This window comes from Ascaphus truei, chromosome 2 (genome assembly GCF_040206685.1).
Source record: "Ascaphus truei isolate aAscTru1 chromosome 2, aAscTru1.hap1, whole genome shotgun sequence".
Lineage (NCBI taxonomy): Eukaryota > Metazoa > Chordata > Amphibia > Anura > Ascaphidae > Ascaphus > Ascaphus truei.
The window spans coordinates 226,859,452-226,883,634 of record NC_134484.1 but is presented as its reverse complement, the minus strand read 5'-3'; the positions used below and the strand labels follow the sequence as shown (position 1 = coordinate 226,883,634).

Below are 24,183 nucleotides of genomic sequence, written 5' to 3'. Positions count from 1 at the left end.
AGTCTCTCAGTCAGTCAGTCTCTCAGTCAGTCAGTCTCTCAGTCAGTCAGTCTCTCAGTCAGTCAGTCTCTCAGTCAGTCAGTCTCTCAGTCAGTCAGTCTCTCAGTCAGTCAGTCTCTCAGTCAGTCAGTCTCTCAGTCAGTCAGTCTCTCAGTCAGTCAGTCTCTCAGTCAGTCAGTCAGTCAGTCTCTCAGTCAGTCAGTCTCTCAGTCAGTCAGTCTCTCAGTCAGTCAGTCTCTCAGTCAGTCAGTCTCTCAGTCAGTCAGTCTCTCAGTCAGTCAGTCTCTCAGTCAGTCAGTCTCTCAGTCAGTCAGTCTCTCAGTCAGTCAGTCTCTCAGTCAGTCAGTCTCTCAGTCAGTCAGTCTCTCAGTCAGTCAGTCTCTCAGTCAGTCAGTCTCTCAGTCAGTCAGTCTCTCAGTCAGTCAGTCTCTCAGTCAGTCAGTCTCTCAGTCAGTCAGTCTCTCAGTCAGTCAGTCTCTCAGTCAGTCAGTCTCTCAGTCAGTCAGTCTCTCAGTCAGTCAGTCTCTCAGTCAGTCAGTCTCTCAGTCAGTCAGTCTCTCAGTCAGTCAGTCTCTCAGTCAGTCAGTCAGTCTCTCAGTCAGTCAGTCTCTCAGTCAGTCAGTCAGTCTCTCAGTCAGTCAGTCAGTCTCTCAGTCAGTCAGTCAGTCTCTCAGTCAGTCAGTCAGTCTCTCAGTCAGTCAGTCAGTCTCTCAGTCAGTCAGTCAGTCTCTCAGTCAGTCAGTCAGTCTCTCAGTCAGTCAGTCAGTCTCTCAGTCAGTCAGTCAGTCTCTCAGTCAGTCAGTCAGTCTCTCAGTCAGTCAGTCAGTCTCTCAGTCAGTCAGTCAGTCTCTCAGTCAGTCAGTCAGTCTCTCAGTCAGTCAGTCTCTCAGTCAGTCAGTCTCTCAGTCAGTCAGTCTCTCAGTCAGTCAGTCTCTCAGTCAGTCAGTCAGTCTCTCAGTCAGTCAGTCAGTCTCTCAGTCAGTCAGTCTCTCAGTCAGTCTCTCAGTCAGTCAGTCTCTCTCAGTCAGTCAGTCAGTCTCTCTCAGTCAGTCAGTCAGTCAGTCTCTCTCAGTCAGTCAGTCAGTCTCTCAGTCAGTCAGTCAGTCTCTCAGTCAGTCAGTCTCTCAGTGAGTCAGTCAGTCAGTGAGTCAGTCAGTCAGTCAGTCTCTCAGTGAGTGAGTCAGTCAGTCAGTCTCTCAGTGAGTCAGTCAGTCAGTCTCTCAGTGAGTCAGTCAGTCAGTCTCTCAGTGAGTCAGTCAGTCAGTCTCTCAGTGAGTCAGTCTCTCAGTCAGTCAGTCAGTCTCTCAGTCAGTCAGTCAGTCTCTCAGTCAGTCAGTCAGTCAGTCAGTCTCTCAGTCAGTCAGTCTCTCAGTCAGTCTCTCAGTCAGTCAGTCTCTCAGTCAGTCAGTCTCTCAGTCAGTCAGTCTCTCAGTCAGTCAGTCTCTCAGTCAGTCAGTCACTCAGTCAGTCAGTCAGTCTCTCAGTCAGTCAGTCAGTCTCTCAGTCAGTCAGTCTCTCAGTCAGTCAGTCAGTCTCTCAGTCAGTCAGTCAGTCTCTCAGTCAGTCTCTCAGTCAGTCAGTCAGTCTCTCAGTCAGTCAGTCAGTCTCTCAGTCAGTCAGTCAGTCTCTCAGTCAGTCAGTCAGTCTCTCAGTCAGTGAGTCAGTCTCTCAGTCAGTGAGTCAGTCTCTCAGTCAGTGAGTCAGTCTCTCAGTGAGTCAGTCTCTCAGTGAGTCAGTCTCTCAGTGAGTCAGTCTCTCAGTCAGTCAGTCTCTCAGTCAGTCAGTCAGTCTCTCAGTCAGTCAGTCAGTCTCTCAGTCAGTCAGTCAGTCTCTCAGTCAGTCAGTCAGTCTCTCAGTCAGTCAGTCAGTCTCTCAGTCAGTCAGTCAGTCTCTCAGTCAGTCAGTCAGTCTCTCAGTCAGTCAGTCAGTCAGTCAGTCTCTCAGTCAGTCAGTCAGTCTCTCAGTCAGTCAGTCAGTCTCTCAGTCAGTCAGTCAGTCTCTCAGTCAGTGAGTCAGTCTCTCAGTCAGTGAGTCAGTCTCTCAGTGAGTCAGTCTCTCAGTGAGTCAGTCTCTCAGTCAGTCAGTCTCTCAGTCAGTCAGTCAGTCTCTCAGTCAGTCAGTCAGTCTCTCAGTCAGTCAGTCAGTCTCTCAGTCAGTCAGTCAGTCAGTCAGTCAGTCTCTCAGTCAGTCAGTCAGTCTCTCAGTCAGTCAGTCAGTCTCTCAGTCAGTCAGTCAGTCTCTCAGTCAGTCTCTCAGTCAGTCTCTCAGTCAGTCTCTCAGTCAGTCAGTCTCTCAGTCAGTCAGTCTCTCAGTCAGTCAGTCTCTCAGTCAGTCAGTCTCTCAGTCAGTCAGTCACTCAGTCAGTCAGTCACTCAGTCAGTCAGTCAGTCAGTCTCTCAGTCAGTCAGTCAGTCTCTCAGTCAGTCAGTCAGTCAGTCTCTCAGTCAGTCAGTCAGTCAGTCTCTCAGTCAGTCAGTCAGTCTCTCAGTCAGTCAGTCTCTCAGTCAGTCAGTCTCTCAGTCAGTCAGTCTCTCAGTCAGTCAGTCTCTCAGTCAGTCAGTCTCTCAGTCAGTCAGTCAGTCTCTCAGTCAGTCAGTCAGTCAGTCAGTCAGTCAGTCAGTCAGTCAGTCTCTCAGTCAGTGAGTCAGTCTCTCAGTCAGTGAGTCAGTCTCTCAGCGAGTCAGTCTCTCAGCGAGTCAGTCTCTCAGCGAGTCAGTCTCTCAGCGAGTCAGTCTCTCAGCGAGTCAGTCTCTCAGCGAGTCAGTCTCTCAGCGAGTCAGTCTCTCAGCGAGTCAGTCTCTCAGCGAGTCAGTCTCTCAGCGAGTCAGTCTCTCAGCGAGTCAGTCTCTCAGCGAGTCAGTCTCTCAGCGAGTCAGTCTCTCAGCGAGTCAGTCTCTCAGCGAGTCAGTCTCTCAGCGAGTCAGTCTCTCAGCGAGTCAGTCTCTCAGCGAGTCAGTCTCTCAGCGAGTCAGTCTCTCAGCGAGTCAGTCTCTCAGCGAGTCAGTCTCTCAGCGAGTCAGTCTCTCAGCGAGTCAGTCTCTCAGCGAGTCAGTCTCTCAGCGAGTCAGTCTCTCAGCGAGTCAGTCTCTCAGCGAGTCAGTCTCTCAGCGAGTCCGTCTCTCAGCGAGTCCGTCTCTCAGCGAGTCCGTCTCTCAGCGAGTCCGTCTCTCAGCGAGTCCGTCTCTCAGCGAGTCCGTCTCTCAGCGAGTCCGTCTCTCAGCGAGTCCGTCTCTCAGCGAGTCCGTCTCTCAGCGAGTCCGTCTCTCAGCGAGTCCGTCTCTCAGCGAGTCCGTCTCTCAGCGAGTCCGTCTCTCAGCGAGTCCGTCTCTCAGCGAGTCAGTCTCTCAGTCAGTCAGTCTCGCAGTCAGTCAGTCTCGCAGTCAGTCAGTCAGTCTCTCAGTCAGTCTCTCAGTCAGTCAGTGTAAGGAATCCGCTACGCGGTTTACTGGTTGCCTTACCTTGCAGACAGTGCAGTCCTGGAGCACCTCTCCTGATGTTTGCTGCAGCCTGGATTCACTCACCAAAGCAATACACACTCCCTCTGGTATCTATTGCAGCTGTGCAGCCTATCACTGCAACCTAGACTTGCATTCACTCATTGGAGCAGTACCTTCACACCCCCCTCCGGGGATTGGCCCGCTGGCCTTTAAGTACTGTCTTCCCATAATGCTCCCTGCCGAGCAAAGTCCTTCCTGGATGTCACTATCTGTTCTGCCACAAGCCCTCGCTTGTTCCTGTCTCTCATGCTGAAGCGGAGTATTCTCCTTGTTGTCTGCAGCTCCAGGTTTCCTAAGGCCGGCTGCTATATTCACGCAGCGGTCTGCTCCAGTCTCCTGTGTTGTAGCTGAGTACTCTTCTTGTTCACTTCAGCTCCTTGTTTCCTGTGACCGGCTGCTATATTCACGCAGCGGTCCACTCCTGTTCTCCTGTGCTGAAGCAGAGGTTTCGTCCCTGCGTCCTTCAGCCTCCTGGATTCCTGCACTGAAGCGGAGGTTTCGTCCCTGTGTCCTTCAGTCTCCTGGATTCCTGCACTGAAGCGGAGGTTTCCCTGTGTATCTTCAGCTTCCTGGTTCCTGGGGCCTACTCTTTCCCTAATCTAGAGAGGCCGTGTCCTGGTTCCTGCGCTGAGACAGAGGATTCCCTAGCCCGCTCAGGACTCTTGCGCTGTAGCACTGGTGCACCCGTGCAGCAAAGCGGTGTGCTACTCTGGTCTGCCTACCATCTCCTGTGACCAGTACCATGGGCCATGGTCGCCGCTCGCGCAGAGGCCAACCCCGCGCTCCTAAGCTGAAGCGGGGCTCTCCTGACTACCTGTTGCCGAACTCTTGCCTGAACAATGTTTATCCTGATGTCTCCTGTCCTGACCCTGGCTTCTACAACGACGACGCTGTCTTCTCCAATCCTGATCCTGCGACATATGACTACGAACTGCGCAATCCGGATCAGCCTGCGTGGTCTCAGGTCGGTGCTTTTACAACCCCACCTCAGCCTCGCGGTCCGACCCTGGTTTGTGGCGAGCAGAACCCTGACAGTCAGTCAGTCTCTCAGTCAGTCAGTCTCTCAGTCAGTCAGTCAGTCTCTCAGTCAGTCAGTCAGTCTCTCAGTCAGTCAGTCAGTCTCTCAGTCAGTCAGTCAGTCTCTCAGTCAGTCAGTCAGTCTCTCAGTCAGTCAGTCAGTCTCTCAGTCAGTCAGTCAGTCTCTCAGTCAGTCAGTCAGTCTCTCAGTCAGTCAGTCAGTCTCTCAGTCAGTCAGTCAGTCTCTCAGTCAGTCAGTCAGTCTCTCAGTCAGTCAGTCAGTCTCTCAGTCAGTCAGTCAGTCTCTCAGTCAGTCAGTCAGTCTCTCAGTCAGTCAGTCAGTCTCTCAGTCAGTCAGTCTCTCAGTCAGTCAGTCTCTCAGTCAGTCAGTCTCTCAGTCAGTCAGTCTCTCAGTCAGTCAGTCTCTCAGTCAGTCAGTCTCTCAGTCAGTCAGTCTCTCAGTCAGTCAGTCTCTCAGTCAGTCAGTCTCTCAGTCAGTCAGTCTCTCAGTCAGTCAGTCTCTCAGTCAGTCAGTCTCTCAGTCAGTCAGTCTCTCAGTCAGTCAGTCAGTCTCTCAGTCAGTCAGTCAGTCTCTCAGTCAGTCAGTCAGTCTCTCAGTCAGTCAGTCAGTCTCTCAGTCAGTCAGTCAGTCTCTCAGTCAGTCAGTCAATCAGTCAGTCAATCAGTCTGTCAATCAGTCTGTCAATCAGTCTGTCAATCAGTCTGTCAATCAGTCTGTCAATCAGTCTGTCAATCAGTCTCTCTGTCAATCTCTCTGTCAATCAGTCTGTCAATCAGTCTGTCAATCAGTCTCTCTGTCAATCAGTCTCTCTGTCAATCAGTCTCTCTGTTAATCAGTCTCTCTGTCAATCAGTCTCTCTGTCAATCAGTCTCTCTGTCAATCAGTCTCTCTGTCAATCAGTCTCTCTGTCAATCAGTCTCTCTGTCAATCAGTCTCTCTGTCAATCAGTCTCTCTGTCAGTCTTTAGTAAGTGCATGTCAATATATAAAATATGCTAAACATTTGTCAGCGTGGAGGTCATAAGGATATGACATTGCATTTCAAATAAACATTTTTCAGAACAAGACAGTCATTTGGTACCTTTCTTGTCATATACTACTCAAAACAAAAATCGTTGAGCGCTGTGCCACTGTTTTTACACACATCAGTTACATGACTTGTACCATAATCTATAACAACCACAACATAAAAGATTCATAACTCGCAGGCAGTGGACAACCTCGTCTTTATTATCTGATGTGAAGATACTACTGCAATTGTGCAAATTTAAAACGACGGTTCTCTAAACAAAAACAAATTGCCAACATTTGTCCATAGTACACTTTATTTTTAAATTAGAATTACAGAATATATTTTAGAACAAGCTTGTGAAAGCTATACAGTTCATCTTGTGGAAGGTAGCACTTAATTTGACTTCTGTTAAACTCTGGAGAAAGAAATGCTGAGTAGTGGTCTTCTAGGAACGTTTGTTTTTTTGCATATTTGGATCCGAGAGCTTCCCGATTTAAGGGGAGCATGGATCAGCTAGTATTACTACTACATGTCTGCGGAGTTTTTTGGACTATGTTTGAAGCAGGGGATCTCCGGAGCTGAACCGCATTGCTTTCAGCTCTGGGGACTGCCAGCTTCCCAAGATACATGGTAGTAGCAGCCCTGGCAGGGATGGATATTTATAATATATATATATCGGTCTAAAGGCCCTACGGGCCAATAGGAGGCCGCAACATCCTCCCTTGCGGCTTCCATTTAGCCATTGTGAAGCGGGACCTTTAAACAGCAGAGCGATAACAGCATTCCCTTTACATGCAAGTATTTGGGGAGCAGGGGATCCCCCGAGCTGAAATGAACACGGTTCAGCACCAGACACACACTGCTTCCCTCTTTTTTTTTCCAAAGGCATAGGTGATTTAACCAATATTTAGCCCGTGGTACTGGAGAGTTAAACCTCACTTATGGACACAAATTATGCGTTGATAAACAAAATTATACCTTTCAGAGGGTGTACATTCACAATCTTTACAGAATGCTAGCCTTTGAAAATATTAATTACCAGTTAAAATATCAATATAGGCACTGCTGGAGTTGAATTGTAAGCAGATGCCTCCCAACCACAATTATCCTTTTTAACCCAACTCTAAGCGTTAAGGTTGGTGAAACAACGCCATGAAGCTGGTAACAGCTGAAGACCAACGTAGGACATGAAAGTGGCAAAACAATCGATGGAGGTGATTTAAAATAAACCACAACTTCATTGTCAAGTGCATGATGAGCTCAAAATCTGACTTGGGCCCTGAAGTACATCTGCTTTGTGGCATTATTGCTCATTCCTGTTTTCAGCATCCATTTGGACTTCATCCTCTGGACGTACTGCATATCACGCCCGTGCTGATAAAGGGAACCTTTGGTAGAAAGAGAAAAAAAAGTATAGTATGTATTTGTAATAAATAAATAAATAAAATAATAATAATAATATATATATATATATATCAGAATAAAAGTTCTTCAGTATTAGGTGATACCTTTTTTATTTGGACTAACAATTTATGTCATAGGACAAGCTTTCGAGAGTTCTCTCATCCTCAGGTCGGCAATACTGATTTTTTTTCTGCTCTCCCTTACACTGTTTTAGCCATAGATTCCTTTGCAAATCAGTATTGCCGACCTGAGGAAGAGAGGTAGGAAAGGTCTCACCGAAAACTGAAGAACCAATTAATTCTGCACTATCGCAACTGGACTAACACGGCTATTTCCGATATAGATATTTCTGTATCGATAATAATGAACATTTGTTTCAATTTAACTAAAGAAACGCAAACATTTATATATAAAAGTCCCCGTGTATACAGGGTTACTAGAGCATATAAAATAAACAGAGTAAGCGCTTAACAACAAAATCAATAAAGTTATATACCAGTAAAAATGTGTAATCAATAAAAAGGTGTAATCAGCAGATTGCCAATACATCTATTTGTAAATAAAATATAAAAATGCACAAATTGGTACAAACAATAGCCCTATACGTTCCCTAAATAGCTGGGCAGCTGCTGCTAACAAGGACCATTCCCAAGGTCCAAATCTTACAATGTACAGTAAAATGTATACAGAAATAAAATAGAAAATTGATACAGTAAATTGGACAAGTTTCTTTTCCTGTAGAGTTGATCCATGGCAGTGGTCACCAATGGGTTAAGTTCCACCCTCCAACTGAGACAGGACAAATATCTACCTCTGAGAGGACCTATAAATAAATAGCCCCTCCTTTCCTCCCCAGTTGGTCTCAGTACAAACGCTGAAATATATAACTAGAAACTAATATCTTAAATAAAACTTTGGGAGGGGATTGGTGAGCTCTGCCAGGAAAAGAAAATTACCATAGGATGAGTATCAATTTTCTTGGATGTCCATGGCAGTGGTCCCCAATGGGACTTGCCAAGTACTTGCAGTACCCACATAAAAGTTGGAGAAGGGGGTGTCCTGAAAACAACACCACACTCCTTGTCACTCACTCAAATATAAGCTTTTATTTAAGTGATGATAATTGACTGCAGGACCCTCCTACCAAAGCATGCATCTGCTGAGGCATATATATATCCAAACAGTATTACTTAATTAATGTACTAATTGAAGTCCATATTGACCCCCTGCCTAAATCTGCAGGGGAAGCCTGCGCCTTTGCTGCTTACAACGGTCTCTCGCAGAATGAACCTTTACCAGCACTAGGCTGGAATATTCTGGGATAGTATAGGTCTTCTTGATAGCCTTTACGATCTAGTGACTTATCGTAGACTTTGAAGCCGCTTGTCCTTTCCTTGATCCCTTTGGCAGGATGAACAGCCTGTCTGACTTCCTAAATCCTTCCATTCTGGAAAGGTAGAGTATAAAGCACTTCACTATATCTAAAGTGTGCAGAATCTGTTCTGTGTCATTTGCTGGTTTTGGGCAACTAGATTAATATTACCTCCTGGTTGAGGTGGAATTTTGAAACAACCTTGGGTAATTAGTTAAACTGGCCTCAAGACGACCTTGTCTTGATGAAAGATAAGGAAAAGTATAAGGAAAATATTTGTATTCCCCGCTTCCTTAATTAGGCGGCGAGTGTTAACACCTTGGTGAATGTTCTCAGCGAAGTTGAGGCCAAAGCGAGGTGCCCTGAATTTGATCGTGCTTTCACCCTCCCCCCAACCCTCCCCCCGCCCCCCAAACGTCCTGAAATTGCTTGAGTCCATAAGTGGGAGGTTTGAGCGCTCTTCCTCTCCTGAGAACTTTGCAGTCGTGCTATATTGGGGTCCATTGTCCTCTTGATCAACAAAGAGCAGCTCTGGCCTCCACACCAGGAGGTTGCTCTCGAGTAAGCTCTTCCGGGCCTATTGGCTCTCAAGCCTCGGCCGTTTGCCCTAATTCATACTTGAGGTATGCTGTATCAAATCCTTTCCTGTAAAAAAACAGACAGCCCCGGAGCCGCTCGATGATGGAATCTAGTTTCCTGCCAAAACAGATGATGTCCCCCCCAAAAGGAATTGAACAGAAATTGTTCTTTGTTGACAAATCTGCCTGCCATGGCCGTATCTAAAGAGCTTTTCTGGCTACGAAGGATAATGCCATTTACCCTGCTGATAGCTTAACGGAATCCAGCGATGCTTCACTCGATACTGATGTTATAGCTATGAAAGGCCTGCAAGCTGCACCCTCTGAACGACTTCAAGGCGTCCTTCATCCGCCTGCCTTTGCATCTTGAAAGGAGGTTGCAAAACCTTGATACGGGTGTGACTACCTAAGGGAACCCCAAGCTTCCGCTTCTCCTCAAACGGGCACATTTTCAAAATTTCCTGGTCAAGGATACCCTTTTTGTCTGGTTACGACCACTCATGTCCTTCACCACGTCGTGAACCAGGAAAGTTCTTGGCTTCCTATGCAGGCTCCTGCATAGGCGATCCCTAGGCCCTGAAGGCTTGTCCTCGTACGGTCTTGAGAAGCTGGTCAAATGACCACGAGATCAAAAGGTTCATCTGCCGAAAAATCCATATCAGATGATTCCATGTCCAGCTCCTCTTGCTGAATTGTTTGTTCTCTGAATGTTCAGAAGAGTAGTCTTGCAATCTTTCCAGAATGTCTTTGTGCAGACTTAGAATAGGTTGCCCCATACCCTGGGTTACCGTGTTGTACATCAAACGGAGACGAAATCAAACGGAGACGAAATCAAACGTTGGTACAACCAGATCTTTTGGCAATCCTCAAAAAATATATATATCCCCCCCCACCCCTCAAGTGTTGGCTTATAGGCAGCACACCGTCTTGTGTTACTCACAGCGTTTTCCCCAATACCTGGCTCTTGCTCTGGTAACTGGATCCTCCGGTTATCCTGTGGAGCACTGACATAATACAAATACCAATACTAATAATAGCGATCTCTTTCACAAAACAAAAATCACAATACTGACTACTACTGTCTCCAAGGGGCTTGCTTTTTTTTAAAACTCTGTTCTTGCACCGACTGCATTCATGATTGTAAGCCAACGTTGGCTTGTATCAGAAAGGCTTGCACGTTTCTAAGCAGTGCCTGATTAATTAGGTAGGCTAGTAGAACTTACACCTTATGTTGCAGCACTTGTGCAGGCTTTCCAGCGTAAATGCTGTCCTCCGCCGTTTGTGATCCTTGTGTGAGGTGCAGAGTAGCAACAGCGTTTCTTTGCTGAGCACTTTAAAACTTCTGGGTTTTTTTCCCCCCCTCGAGATGTCACCACTACGCCACTCACGAGAGCTCCCTGCTAATTACAACATGGCCTTCCGAAGGCCCCCGGAACAGCCAACTCCTTTGGAGGGCGGACGTCCGGGCTTCAGCGGGAGAGGCCGGACAACTCCCCTGATGCGATTAACTAGTAATCAGGTAAGCCCCCTCTACACTACAGAGAAACACTAACCTCTACCTCAGCTAGGTAGTACAAGGGGTGGGGGTGGGGGGGAAGAGGACCACCTGGGGAGGAGAGGAGGGGCTATTTTATTTATAGGTCTTCCCACAGTTAGATTTCTGTCCTCTCTCAGCTGGGTGGAACTTAACCCATTGGTGACCACTGCCAATGGGACAACCAAGAAAATTCTATTTGTATATCAATAGAAATATAATGAGGGGGGGGGGAGCAAACAGATAGGTGAATAGTTTTTATTGTATCAATTACACTTTCATATTCTTTAAACATAAGTGATGTCTAATACATTTTACTGTGTATTATAAGGTGGTTTATTTATACATAAATTATATTAAACCAATTGTATTTTTCCTAAATTTGTGCTGGAATTTATGTATCCAATTGTACTAGAGCATATGCTACGTTACTGTGAATATGAGGAATGTGTGTGCTCTTACAAATCCATTCTCTTCCACCAGGTGGCTTTCTGTGTGAATTATTTTGTTTAGCGAGCATAAGGTTTCTTAAAAGAATATGTACTTTGTCTGGATGTATTCATTATTTATTTGGGATTGCTTGAATCGACAATTCAAATGGAAACATTTGGCAGTCATAATCCTCTTATGTAAACCATCCTGTCTGTGCTGTTCTCAATAATAAAAAACAATAGTAGCAGGATTTAGTGTTTACATAGAAGTGATTCTTAGCTGTGCATGCTGCTTTACCCCAAGCAGTGATCATAAGAATGGAAAACAAATCACAAATACTATTGTGAAATCCTTCAGTAATTTTCTGGTTGTGGAGAAATATAGATTAAACATTTTTTTTTAGATCAAGGATAAAATAAACTAATACAAATAATAAAATAAAAAAATTAAAATGCTTCCATTGTCCCATAACATCTCCAATTACTTCTGATTCCGCCTCGCTGCAGAATTCCTCTTAGATAAAAAGCTCCAAACTAACCATTTTGTGCTTTCTATTTGCAGCGATTCGTTGCTGCTATGCTGGCAGGAACTAGGCATTTAGGTGCAAATTTGAAATTGTAAAACAAATGTTAATGAAGCAGGTATGCATCATTTTCTTTGCGACTACAAAATGTGACTTCAGCTGATCAGCCAACTATCTTGTGTGTTTCTCCTAGGACCGGTCTGAGACAAGAGACGATAAACACTTATCCACTGACATCTTCATACTACACTTACCAGTACCGCCTGTCCACCCGAGGGCCTTGTACTGCTGTAATAGTCTGCCCACAGCTCTTTGGTTTTTGGAGACAACCACCGCTCTAGATATGCCAAACTTCTGCTTGTAGTATCTCATCAACGAACGATGACCAACTCTAGCACCTGGGATCAGAGAAAGTACAGTTGATGTTTTGAAGCAGATAGTCTAGCTATGCAGGAACATAAGCATGGAGATCAGTGGAAGAATCTGGCTTCTGTACAGCTTACTACACTCAATGGTGTCGCACATGCTCTCCTATATAAAAGGAAGCAATAAAAGCAGTGCATGCTCATGGCACTGATCCTGTTGTGCGTTTATTCTGCTCAGTTGGAAGTTTATGCCAGTGGTCATGAAGCGGGATACCGCGTTAGCAGACCAGCACCAAGGAGACATATTAGGGAACCGCGCTCATTGTTCCACATATCCTGGAGTGTGCTGGCGATTCTACATTTCAGAAAGAAACAATTCATATCACAACAGTTTAAGGGTGAAGTCCAAAGCCAATTTTTGCCTTTCAATAACATTACATCACTTATTGAAAAGTGGCTACCGTCTCCTGAGAAAACATAAAACCAGCCGTTTTTAACACAGTGCTTTTTAATACACTGCCCAGTCAATTAAAGCTTTCGATATTTAGTTCTGGTAGTAGGCGACAGACATTTTATTCCATCACCAGTCCTTCTGGGAATTGCCCCATGCAAAGCACGGCTGGTCATTGCAGAGTTCAGGGTAATACTTCAGTGTCCCAAAATAGCAGTGGATATCTTAACACGCAAAACTTTCAGCCTTAATGAAAGACTATAACCAAGTTAATATGGATGAGTTCCCAGGATTTGGTTCCGCTCATCCTTGTGGTATAGCAGACCGTGTTCTGGTGGTCAGTCAGGACAGGCATACAGTGATTGGAAAAGCAACAGTAAATATGAAGAATAGGTAATTGCTCCAGATTGACTACAAATAGCTTCTTTATTCCTAGCTTTCAAAAGCATCTCGATAGATCAATATAATTGCGATTGTAATTACAGAATGTTTCAGTGAGGCAATGTTAGATCTGCACAATAACTACCCCTCTACCGTCCAACTTAATGAAAAGGTTGCAATGACAGCTGCCATTACATTATGGGATTATACCATCAAAACTGACCAGACAGACATTTCTTTGGCATTTTAAAGAGAATACATTAGAGGGGTGGCTCTTTAAAGCTTTCTGATATTTCTTCTTCCCAAATTGCTGCCACTTATAGTTTTATAGTAAATGAGGTTGAAAAAAGACCTATGTCCATCAAGTTCAACCTATGCTAAATGTAGACGACAGATACTTTATCCTATATTTGTACTTACAGTATACTGATCTAGAGGAAGGCAAACAAAAAACCCGGGAAATAGCATCTAAATGATATTTCATAAGGGGAAATAAATTCCTTCCCGACTCCAAATATTGGCAATCAGATTACTCCCTGGATCAACATCCTTCCCATGTTTACTTATTTGGTATATTCCTGTATACCTTTCCTTTCTAAAAAGATGACCAACCTTTTTATGAACAAATCTATTGTATCTGCCATCACAGTCTCTATGGGTAATGAATTCAACATTTTAACTGCCCTTACTGTAAAGAACCCTTTCCTTTGTTGCTGGTGAAATCTCCTTTCCTACAACCTAAAGAGATGCCCCCGAGTCATTTGTACTGCCCTTGGGACGAATAGTTCTTTTGAAAGCTCCTTGTATTGTCCCCGAATATATTTGTATATAGTTATCATATCCCCTCTTAGACGCCTCTTTTCTAATGTAAATAAATCAAATTTAGCTAGCCTCTCCTCATAAGTTAGATTGTCCATCCCCTTTATTAATTTGGTGGCTCTTCTCTGCACTCTCTCTACTTCCATAATGTATTTTCTAAGGAGTGGTGCCCAAAACTGTACTCCATATTCAAGGTGCGGTCTTACTAATGCTTCATAAAGGGGCATAATTATGTTACTTACACACGCCTCTAATGAGCTTTATTCAGTCTGAGGGTATTGGTTTCTGAGAAACTTAACCCTACATTATTTGCTTTATTTTTCATAGATCAATTTAGATTTTAACTAGCCTTTAAAGAAATGTCTAACATACTATCTGGCTTTCAGGTGAACAGTAGAAGTTTTACTAACAGACTGACAAATCTTAAAGCACCAATGCCCCCCACATAAACCTCCATGAGTTTAGATCCTGTTAACCTTTTATATCCTTCAGCATGTCCAATATAAAAAAATATCAACAATTGTTACAAAAAAAAAAAAAAGGGGGGGATTTTTTTTTGTAAGCTCTAGCATCTGAGGTAAGCTCAATTTTAACCTTACAGACAATTAATATTTTCTCCTGAACGTACCATTGAATTTTACACACAAAAGCAGGGCAAGAAGAGATCTTAAATGGTAAAAGCATGTTAGGACCCAAGCTACTTGCCTGAGGGCAGGACCAGCTCCATACTTTCCTCATCATAGTCCACGTTCTTCTCTTCCAATACTGCTCTATCAAGCATCTCCACATCTTCTCCTTCCTTATGGTCAGGATAGCTGGCCCTGTTGAAACAGCAACACATTATTAAAATACAAAAAATGAACTGCCAAATAAAGTGAACATCTGCTGTGAATGTTAATGTGTGTATGTGTGTGTATGTGTGTGTATGTGTATATACGCGCGCACATGATTATTAGAACAGTTTACCATTTTACAGAAATAGTGATAGGAGAAAAATCAATGCACAATGCATATATAATTTAAAAAAAAGAAGATTTGTATTACAAAGGAATGGTTCCGTAAGCAAGGAATCAAGCAAGGGAGCTTGGTCCAAAGCCTATTGGAAACACCCTGTGACCTTGGGAACATCAATTTTATGTCCCTGAGCCTCAGGCACCAAAACAGATTGTAAGCTCTACGGGGCAGAACTGTGTCTATTATTCTATGCACAGCACTGCATAGCGCATGCTATATTGTAATTGTGAAGAGCATTGAGAGAAAAGCACTATATTAAAGTTATTAATACTTGACTTATTCATAGATTAACATAATCCATTAGGTCATTTACCACAAATCCTTATAGCACTAGAATAGATACAACGATTCCCCATCATGGAGCAGTCTAACCGAATGAGAAAAGGTCCACGAAAGTGCATAACATTTCCGGTTCTAGTACTGAACCCTTTATCACAGTCGCTCAACCAGGGTGCAGCGATTTAGTGCTTTACGTGGGGTGGAGAAGGGGTGTGGTCCAAGTAAGAGAAGGGGGAGATGAATGTGGTGTTTATGATTGAGAGAAAAGGCGAGTGTACAGTGAGAGAAGGTGGATACATGTATGTGTTTAGTGAAAGGGTGATCCGAGTATAGAACGTGGCATGCGTAGGCGAGTATGTGCTTGTGAAAACGAGTGTTGCCTGTGGGTGAGGGGACGAGTCAGGTCGAAAAAGTAGAGGTGCTCAATTTAAAAAAATTCTTCAGGAGGTCCAATGCTCAAAAAAGGATGGGAACAACGTTTTGATGATGTTGGATTCTGGAAGGCAGGTGGATCCATCTATTCATAGTACCCTCTGAATATTTTTCTGTTGTCGACGACAACAACAACAACAACAACAACAACAACAACAACAACAACACACACTTTGTTCGATATTTTTGGTGTGCAGATTTTCGTTGGTATTTTTCTTTTCTTTAGAGGAATAGTAAAGTAAAGACCTACTGGTTGCTTCAACATTTGAATAGCTGCAGAAATCTTGCCAATTCAATCCGAGCACTTAGCAATGGAAGACCTGAGCAGTGATAATGGCTGCTTTCATTTTAATAGTATCGGTGGTGATCAAAGAGTTTGATCAAAATAGAAACCCTTATAAGTAGCAATCTCTTGTCATACATGTAGTGTCATATTTATTGGACTTAAGTGGTCCAACAGTTAGATACTGTATGTCTGAGTAGTGCCCAGATTCAGAGGAAGTAAAAAAAATACAATTTTATTGAATCTACATAGATATTAAAAACACATATACATTATTAAAAATCCCTATTATTTTGAGTGGTGAATAAGTTTTGAAGTGATTCATATCATATCACATATGGCATTCATATTCATATCACATTACCCTGTGACCACAGAGAATCTTCTGAGTGCGTGTATTTACCTCTGTGATACTGGTTCATTTTACTGAACATTATACATAGCACTCTAGTGTTGGGAGAGCCAGAGGGCTCATTATACAAACAGAGTCAACTATATACTGCGACATAGCAGTGGTATATGTACAATTTTTGCTTTGATATATCAGTACCACCTGTATACTGCGACATCAGCATTGATATATATCTGTATGTTTTCTCTGTTTTGCGTACTACCTATCCCACACCATACCACTAATATGCTCCTAGAATTAATCCTATAGTACACATAGAGATATCGTTTCACCTCCATGTGATCACGCTGTGATTGATACATATTATATACCTGCAATACCCTTTGGTTTTGGTCAAGAGACCGTACTTACAGCTGTGATTCTGAAAGTCAAGATATGTTTATATATGGTATTATACCGACTGATTTATGATAAAAACTTATTCACCACTCAAAATAATAGGGATTTTTAATAATGTATATGTGTTTTTAATATCTATGTAGATTCAATAAAATTGTATTTTTTTGACTTCCTCTGTGAATCTGGGCACTACTCAGACATACAGTATCTAACTGTTGGACCACTTAAGTCCAATAAATATGACACTACATGTATGACAAGAGATTGCTACTTATAAGGGTTTCTATTTTGATCAAACTCTTTGATCACCACCGATACTATTGTATTCAATACCCTTACAGCACCTGTCATTTACATCTATATTGTTCAAACTACTTAAGGTGATAGCGGTCTATTTCACTTATTCAATGCTTTCATTTTAAGTCAGACATTTTCCAAACTGGTACTATATGGTTGTGATTTCATTTTATGGTCAGGGGTAGACAAAAATATCAAATACTTAGGCGCCGAACAGAATGTTTAGGAGCAAGCATCGGTAGACACGGGGGTGGCGTTCCGGTTACCCCCCTCTAGCCGGCATGTCAGAGAGATACCGTTGCCCCTACCAGTGTGTGTTGAAAGCAGGAGTACAGGAGGGCTCTGGCTAGCTGTGCCCCGTTCAGGACTAGCACCACCCCCAGCCCTTGAACTGCCACTGCCTCTGTCTTCCAAATTCTCCCTTCCCTTACAAATTTCTCTCTCGGGCATGCTTGCTTTCCTTATATGTTATTTCCTACCTAAAATCGTAGAAATCTGCAAACTCCAGGGCAGCATCCCCATCAGTTAAGAGCTTGCAGTGGCTCTTGTCATTCATGTGAGCCTGGACTGACTCTGTAGTGTAAAAGGACTTCCCCTTCTCATTGCACCAAAGGCAAACCTTCCCAACACCGACCTTTTCCCCTGCAGAGACAACACAGTTGTGATCAGACTGCGTACAATACATGTTTATATGCAACTTGCAATTCCCTTGCAGCAAATCAAACTACGTCACCACCCAAGTAATGTATTATGAAAATGTAACCATTTGCATGGCTCACAGATGCATTTAAAAAAAACCAAGGTTGGCAGTTCACCATCCCCACCCCCACCCCCCAAACATACCCAATACAAAAGAGCAGGACTGCAGTGTTAAAATGTGCAATATCCATCTTGTTCATTGGCTCACCTTCAGTGATGTTGAAGGTCATTAATTGTTCCCCCCAAAAAACAGAAACCAGACAAAGTATACCCTGAACCAGGGGGCTCTTGTTGGCAACACAGGGCCAACACTGCCTCGCACAAACCGCATTTGTTGCTTTAAGCCCCCTGCAGCTAAGTATTACAAATCACAATCTCTCTCTCACACAAAATCTCACACACACACACACACACACAAAATCTCTCTCTCACACACACAATCTCTCTCTCTCTCACACACAATCTCTCTCTCTCACACACAAACAATCTCTCTCTCTCACACACACACAATCTCTGTCTCTCACACACACACACAATCTCTCTCTCTCACACACACACAATCTCTCTCACACACACACAATCTCTCTCACACACACACAATCTCTCTCACACACACACAATCTCTCTCTCTCACACACACACAATCTCTCTCTCTCACACACACACAATCTCTCTCTCTCACACACACACAATCTCTCTCTCTCACACACACACACAATCTCTCTCTCTCACACACACACAATCTCTCTCTCTCACACACACACAATCTCTCTCTCTCACACACACACAATCTCTCTCTCTCACACACACACAATCTCTCTCTCACACACACAATCTCTCTCTCACACACACACACACAATCTCTCTCTCTCACACACACACAATCTCTCTCTCTCACACACACACAATCTCTCTCTCTCACACACACAATCTCTCTCTCTCACACACACACAATCTCTCTCTCTCACACACACAATCTCTCTCTCTCACACACACAATCTCTCTCTCTCTCACACAATCTCTCTCACAGAGAAATAAGGGAGGTGCACGCTAAAGCTAAAAATATTGAAAGCGTGTGCGCTACTCCAATTTAAATACGTATTTAGAAAAATCTACGTTTCAGTTCCCAAGACCTTTGTCAGGACAAGGTGAACAGGAACACCAGTATAATAATTCAAAGACATTTCTGAAAACGCCAAGTGTGCTGATCGGCCTTCTAGTAGATATATACATATGATTCTGAACTTTTACACTACATATTTTAAATGTTTTGTTTTCTATGATTGCGTATGCTTGCTGAACAAAATTACTTTGGGGCTACAGGTTATTAAGCATCATTAGTTTGTATATAAATGTCACTAGTTATTGGCGTTTTGTATTTCAATTGTTTTCCTCACACTAATCTTTATCAGTGATTCCCAAAAGGGGTTTGTCTCCAAGGGGTTTGCCAAAAATAAAAATCTGTAATGGCAGATCCCAGGCAGTGTAGTGGGTTCCTGAGCCCATGTGGGGGCAGCACACTCAGTAAGGTCCCAACTGTACCTTAGCGGGGTGGTATAACAATTACAGCAAAAGCTCTCTGCAAATGCTTTGGATCCACAGCAGCATGGTATTGTGCAGCGCAACTTCGGCAGCTGTCGCAGTCATTGACTGTTACCCCACCCATGCTGTCTGCACACCAAGGTGCAGGTTGGGGCCTTATTAAGCATGTTACCCCCACAAGCTCAGGACACTGTACTGCCTGGGATCAATCAAACAGTTTTGTGAGCAATAGTCTGAGACAACAGGATTTATTTAATAGGGGTTCTCAGAACAAATATTTTCTAGCAGGGGGTTCCCAATGAAAAAAAAAATGTTGGGAACCATTGCTATAATATACACTAAAAAGTAGAGCCATATAAGTGGGGTTTTTTTTGTACCTGTAAATCTCCCAATATATACATTTGTATTATGCACTCTAAAAGCACGATGCAAACTTACTGGGCAAACATACTCACCCAAGTACCTGATGAGGCCCTGAAGATCCTGAAGGAACTCTATGTCGGGGATGAAGAAGCTATGAACTTTGGTCATGTGAGCGATATTCTTCATAAGCGAGCGGGAGTGATGAGGGCAGAACAAACAGTCTGTGACAGGAATGGTATCGGAGGGAGGCGTACTCTCAGCATGAGTGATGCCTCCATCATCTCCAACTCCCCCATCCTCCATTTCCTCATCGCTGTCTACTCCGTCCTCCTCTGCTGAATCCATATCTTCCCAGACTGATAGAAACAGACAATATAACGTACATGTCACAAAGGGCGAGTCAAACCCCTGACTCGCTCTCTGGAATTCACTAACCTCTGGTACAGGTTGTGGCAGTGCGATACTGCAGTAACTGCCACTGACTGGAATGGCAGATAACGTGAGGTCACAGTGCAATAACCCACATCTGAGGTCAGTAAATCTCTCCCTTTGTTTTGTTGTTGTTAAGGAAGAAAACCCCAGAACTTTATTACAGGAGCACCAGCACATTAACATGATCATAGCATGTGTGTGAAAGAAGTACTGCAGCACATACCAATGGAGACAAGCACTACCTGTATGACTTTATAAAATGATTTAACAAATAAGAGGCCATCATAAGAAAAAAAATATATATGTTTTGCAGAGACGTGCAATATAAAAATGTATCCCTAGCATAGGGAAATAACACTCTTCTGTAATACAATGGGACTCAGGAGGTTCACTATGACATTTGAAACCAAATCAGCTGTTTGTGCGAAAGGGGCCTATGCTTACTATCGTATAATATTTAAATAGGGGCAGATATCCACAGTACAGGCCCAAGACAGGACATGCAAGATTAATGTTCTCGTTCAAAAATGTCAGGTTGAATAAGAAAAGCTAAAATTGACCACTGAAAATGGCCAACTCTGATCCTCCTCGTCAACAATGTCAGAGTTACAAAGGTATCAAAGTGACACGGGAGAGGACAGTGTCCGCTTACGGGTGGTTTTATTTTGAATGATTGAGAACACAACAAAAATAGTGCTTCGTAACCTTTTCCATATTGTAGACCATTTAAATTGTTAACTTTTCGGGCTCTGTCCATGCACATATATATACACACACACACACACACACACACACACGTCTAAACAGTACTGGACCTATGCATAAAAAGCAGTTTAGTAGACAAGTGGTGCGTAAACTGGGGGGGCGCGGGGTTTACAGGGGCCCCGCGAGCTTCCCGAAGGCACTTAAATTAAGTGTCGGGGAAGTAGCGAAGGCCTCTGTAAACTGCACTTACCGTGGTTCAGCCGGCATTTGGAGACGCGCCGCCAGACGCCGGGAACCACTGTAAAGAGGGAGAGAGGGGGGCGCGCGGAGAGCAGGAAAGCCGGCAGGGGAAAAAGATTACTCCCCTGTAGTAGACATTAAAAAAAAAAAAAACATTCAAGACTGCAGTAGAGCAGTCTGAGGTTAAAGGTTTCATGACCAGCTAGCTTAGGAGCCACTCACAAGGTGTTTTAAATAATGAACTGTGCACCGGTCAGTCCTTCTCTTTAGGAAATATTAAAGATAGCACCAATGATAAAAGTGAGATGTTAAAATATTGTTGTCTCGCGTATTACCTTCCTCCTCTGTTTCTTCATTCTCAGCCTCCTGCCCTGCCAGCCTCTTTGCCTGCTGTTCATACCACTGCAGCCTGGGAGGTTTTTGAGGCCGGGCCCTCGCTTCTGCCTCTTGACTTCCTGTAGCAGAAGACACATTTCCCTGCCCAGCCATAGGGTCCGTGGTGGGGTTCTTCTTGGGAGACATGGAGGGCTGTGCCTTGATAGCTTGCTGGATTGCTTTGTTCATGGCATCCTTGTCTACGCCCTCCGTCTCCAGGCCCTTCTCCAAATTTTTCTCGTTCAACATCTCCACCTTCTTGGTGATAGCCTGGGCCGCCTTCTTCTCCAGGTCTACGTGCTTTTTGGACTTCAGGTGGTTCTCGTAGGCATTAAACGTGGCAAACCTCTTGCTGCAGGCAGTGCAATAGGTGGCGGTCTCCTTGCTCTGCTCCTCCACCACCGCTCTCTGGGCCAGCACCCGCTCTTGGAAATTCTCAGCCGTGACCGAAGGCATGTCAGCCACCTTCCTCTTCAGGTTGTATCGGTGCCAGTCAGTCTTGTAGTGGGCCCTCTGGATATCAGGGTCTGCAAAGGTCACCCGGCACGTGATGCAGGTGTAAGATGCCATCTCTTGAGCAAAACCAGCCTCTTAATCTGGATATCCCGGACAGCTGGGAAATAAAAACATGTATACAGTAATGATAAACATAAATTTCAGCTACTCAAGCACGGGGGGGGGGGGGGAATCACCAGACCTTTTACAAGGCGGGTGGCAAATGTGACCAATTACGATTTCATTTAAAGACTTTTTCAGATTAACAGATATATTAAAAAGAGCTTAAGTGCTCACTCCCTGTATGTGACACTTTTCACATTTCTTCATCCTCATCACTCAGAAATGTGGCACACGTATACATACATACATCTCGACAAACCCACTCAGCCGGAGCGAGTGGATTTTGTGAGCTGGCGAGAAGGCGGCAGGACTGACTTAGAGAGAGCATTCACATCTATGTGAGCAGCAGGAGAAGAGACGGGTAGGAGCATACCAATGCGTTCTGACCCGGAAGTGTTCAGTAAAGGGGGGTGAGAAAGGGGGGTGAGAAAGAGAAGGGGGTTGATTGAAAAAGAGACTTTTACAGTCTGATAAATAAAAAAATGGGTGGTGAAGGGTAAAGTGCCTTTTTTTCAGGCGAGTGGCATTTTTTTTTAATAATGTGTTGTATGTATGTATATATATATATATATATATATATACACACATACACACATACTTTTGTCCCCACACCCATATTCATTCATACATTTATAATATTGTACTATAATTTCCTATACTGTAGTCTTTGTAAAGCACTATAGGAGTACACAGTTGGCACTATATAAATAGAGATAGATATACATAGTAGCTCAAACCCTTGTTCACTTAATTTTGAAAAATAAAAGCTGGATACAAAATCGAGGTGTACACGTGATATGTATTGATAACACATGCAGTGCTGTGTTATAGCGCATTTATGCACAAATGCATATATCACGTGTACACGTCTGTCTACACATGTGTAAGCACAGGTATACTATACACAGTAAATACATATATAGACACACAGTCTCTCTTCTCTCACCTCTCTGTCACGTGGGCTCAGGCTCCGCTTCCTTTTCCGGTCTCACCATAGAGAGGTACCAGTAATCAACCAGAGCGCCCTCGTGACGCTCTCTCTTCTCTGGAACAGGTGGGGGGGGGGGGGGGTTGTGGCCATCTTGAGTCCGGGCAGGGTGCGGAAGAAATTCCCAGCTTCCATGATGGCGTCTTGTGCCCACAGTCCTGCGCTCGCACGTCACGCTGGAAGCCTGTGGGCACGTTTGCCCATGTTACGGATGGCCTCTGTGCGTTCGAGGTTCGCTGGCTCTTTCCTGTTCGTGCTGCCACCTGCTGCTCGGAGTTGGTATACCAGAAAGGGCTGCACGTGCGCTCTGCATCCTCAATGCATGGCACTACAAGAGAGGAGCAGCTTACTCTACAGTACATGCACGGCACAGGTCAGGGGCAGAGGGGGCTGTCTAGTGTAATTTTAGGCGTATTAAAAATGTATATTGAAATGTGTGTGTATATCATGTATTGAAATGTTACATTATTGTACATGAAGTGTAAGAAGAGTACTGTAAAATATTTCAAAATCAATCATTCATGTATTCTCTTTTCCACTAAGATTAATGTCGAGGAACCTTAATTACCTGCATGAAGTGGAGAGAGGACAAGCCGGTCTTGCGTGGAGCCTCATGCACGGAGGCACGCCATCTAAACCGGCTACAGCTCTTCACAACAGGGACATAGCCAGAGAGTGGAGAGGATAACGTTCCCACGGGGCTCTTCAATAACTGTGCATAACAGAGCCAAGGCTGATTTTATCAGGAATTGAGTGCAAGAGACTCATTAAACATCAACTCTCCCATTGCCTTTACATGTTATTTTAAAGTGTGGGTTTAATAACTTATGCTTAAGGTTTTATATTTTTTTCAATAAATAGTATTACACTATTTGTGCTCTTTATGGTTATCTCCCCCACATGATACAAATCTGAACGGAGAAGAAAAATCCCCAAAGTATAGCAGGGATCCACTTCGAGAGACCCAGATCCAGTGTTTCTGGAGAAAGGCTTGATTTACTTCAATTAATTTTGGGTGCATCTCTTACCTTGTGCGCAAGACCCTATACGGACATACTACTACTCTATGTTCTCCCTTTTCCCTTCCCTCCCCCCTTTGGCTGCGCTTATAGTGCCTTGCGACGGCGACAATGCACAAAATCAAATACATTGAGTCCGTCGCAAGCACTTATAGTAAAAGCGACGTCGTGGCAAAACATTTTGAAGCCGGGTCTATTTGATTTTTTAGAGACAGTCGCCACATGTGACTGTCTCTAAACCAATCAGAGACCGTGGCCCGTCCCCGAAAGTGACGTCGCTGGCGGCAGTCGCATAAAATCCAATGATAGTTTTCGCGGGTGGCGATGGGTGACGTAATCGGTCGCGTCGCCAGCACTATAAGCGCGGCCTTTCTCTGCGCCTAGGTCATCTCCATAGTCAAAATTCTCTTACATCAGGTGTGAAGACCTCATTTGATATATATATATATATATATTTTCAGTACATTTAGCAATTGGATAATATTCATTAACATTTATCATTATATTTTATGTTATTGTATATTATTTATATATCAGATCATTGATTTTTTTCATATATGTATTAATCAATTATTTATAGTAAATTTTGTTTTTGTTAATTTGACATTATTACACATCCTGATTTGTGTTATATATGTAGTCATGGCTGGTTTCTGGTTACTACTCTGCCCTCACTTGCATTCAAGTCCTGGTAAGAGCAGGCAGTGCCAGTACTAATCATGGGTTTTCTCCACACAACG

General features: G+C 43.9%; 1 protein-coding gene across 1 annotated transcript; it reads right to left on the bottom strand.

Annotated features, from left to right (window-relative positions):
* Positions 1-5,744: 5,744 nt before the first annotated feature.
* On the bottom strand, positions 5,745-22,486 carry ZNF622 (zinc finger protein 622). The gene is made up of 7 exons (XM_075585927.1): positions 22,383-22,486; positions 20,779-21,431; positions 19,159-19,422; positions 16,942-17,104; positions 14,112-14,227; positions 11,645-11,788; positions 5,745-6,935 (listed from the first exon to the last, which is right to left on the bottom strand). The coding sequence occupies exons 2-7, from the start codon at positions 21,386-21,388 to the stop codon at positions 6,808-6,810; spliced, it is 1,425 nt and encodes a 474-aa protein (XP_075442042.1). The 5' UTR covers positions 21,389-21,431; positions 22,383-22,486; the 3' UTR covers positions 5,745-6,807.
* Between the last annotated feature and the right edge of the window lie 1,697 nt (positions 22,487-24,183).

What these genes read in the sequence shown, in the direction of transcription:
- ZNF622 (XM_075585927.1), bottom strand. Translation starts at nt 21,388, where the DNA reads ATGGCATCTTACACCTGCATCACGTGCCGGGTGACCTTTGCAGACCCT. An exon ending in GGGCCTCATCAGGTACTTGG is followed by an intron (nt 17,105 to 19,158) that starts GTGAGTATGTTT and finishes TTGTCTCTGCAG; the next exon opens with GGGAAAAGGTCGGTGTTGGG. An exon ending in CGGGTGGACAGGCGGTACTG is followed by an intron (nt 6,936 to 11,644) that starts GTAAGTGTAGTA and finishes TTTCTACCAAAG; the next exon opens with GTTCCCTTTATCAGCACGGG.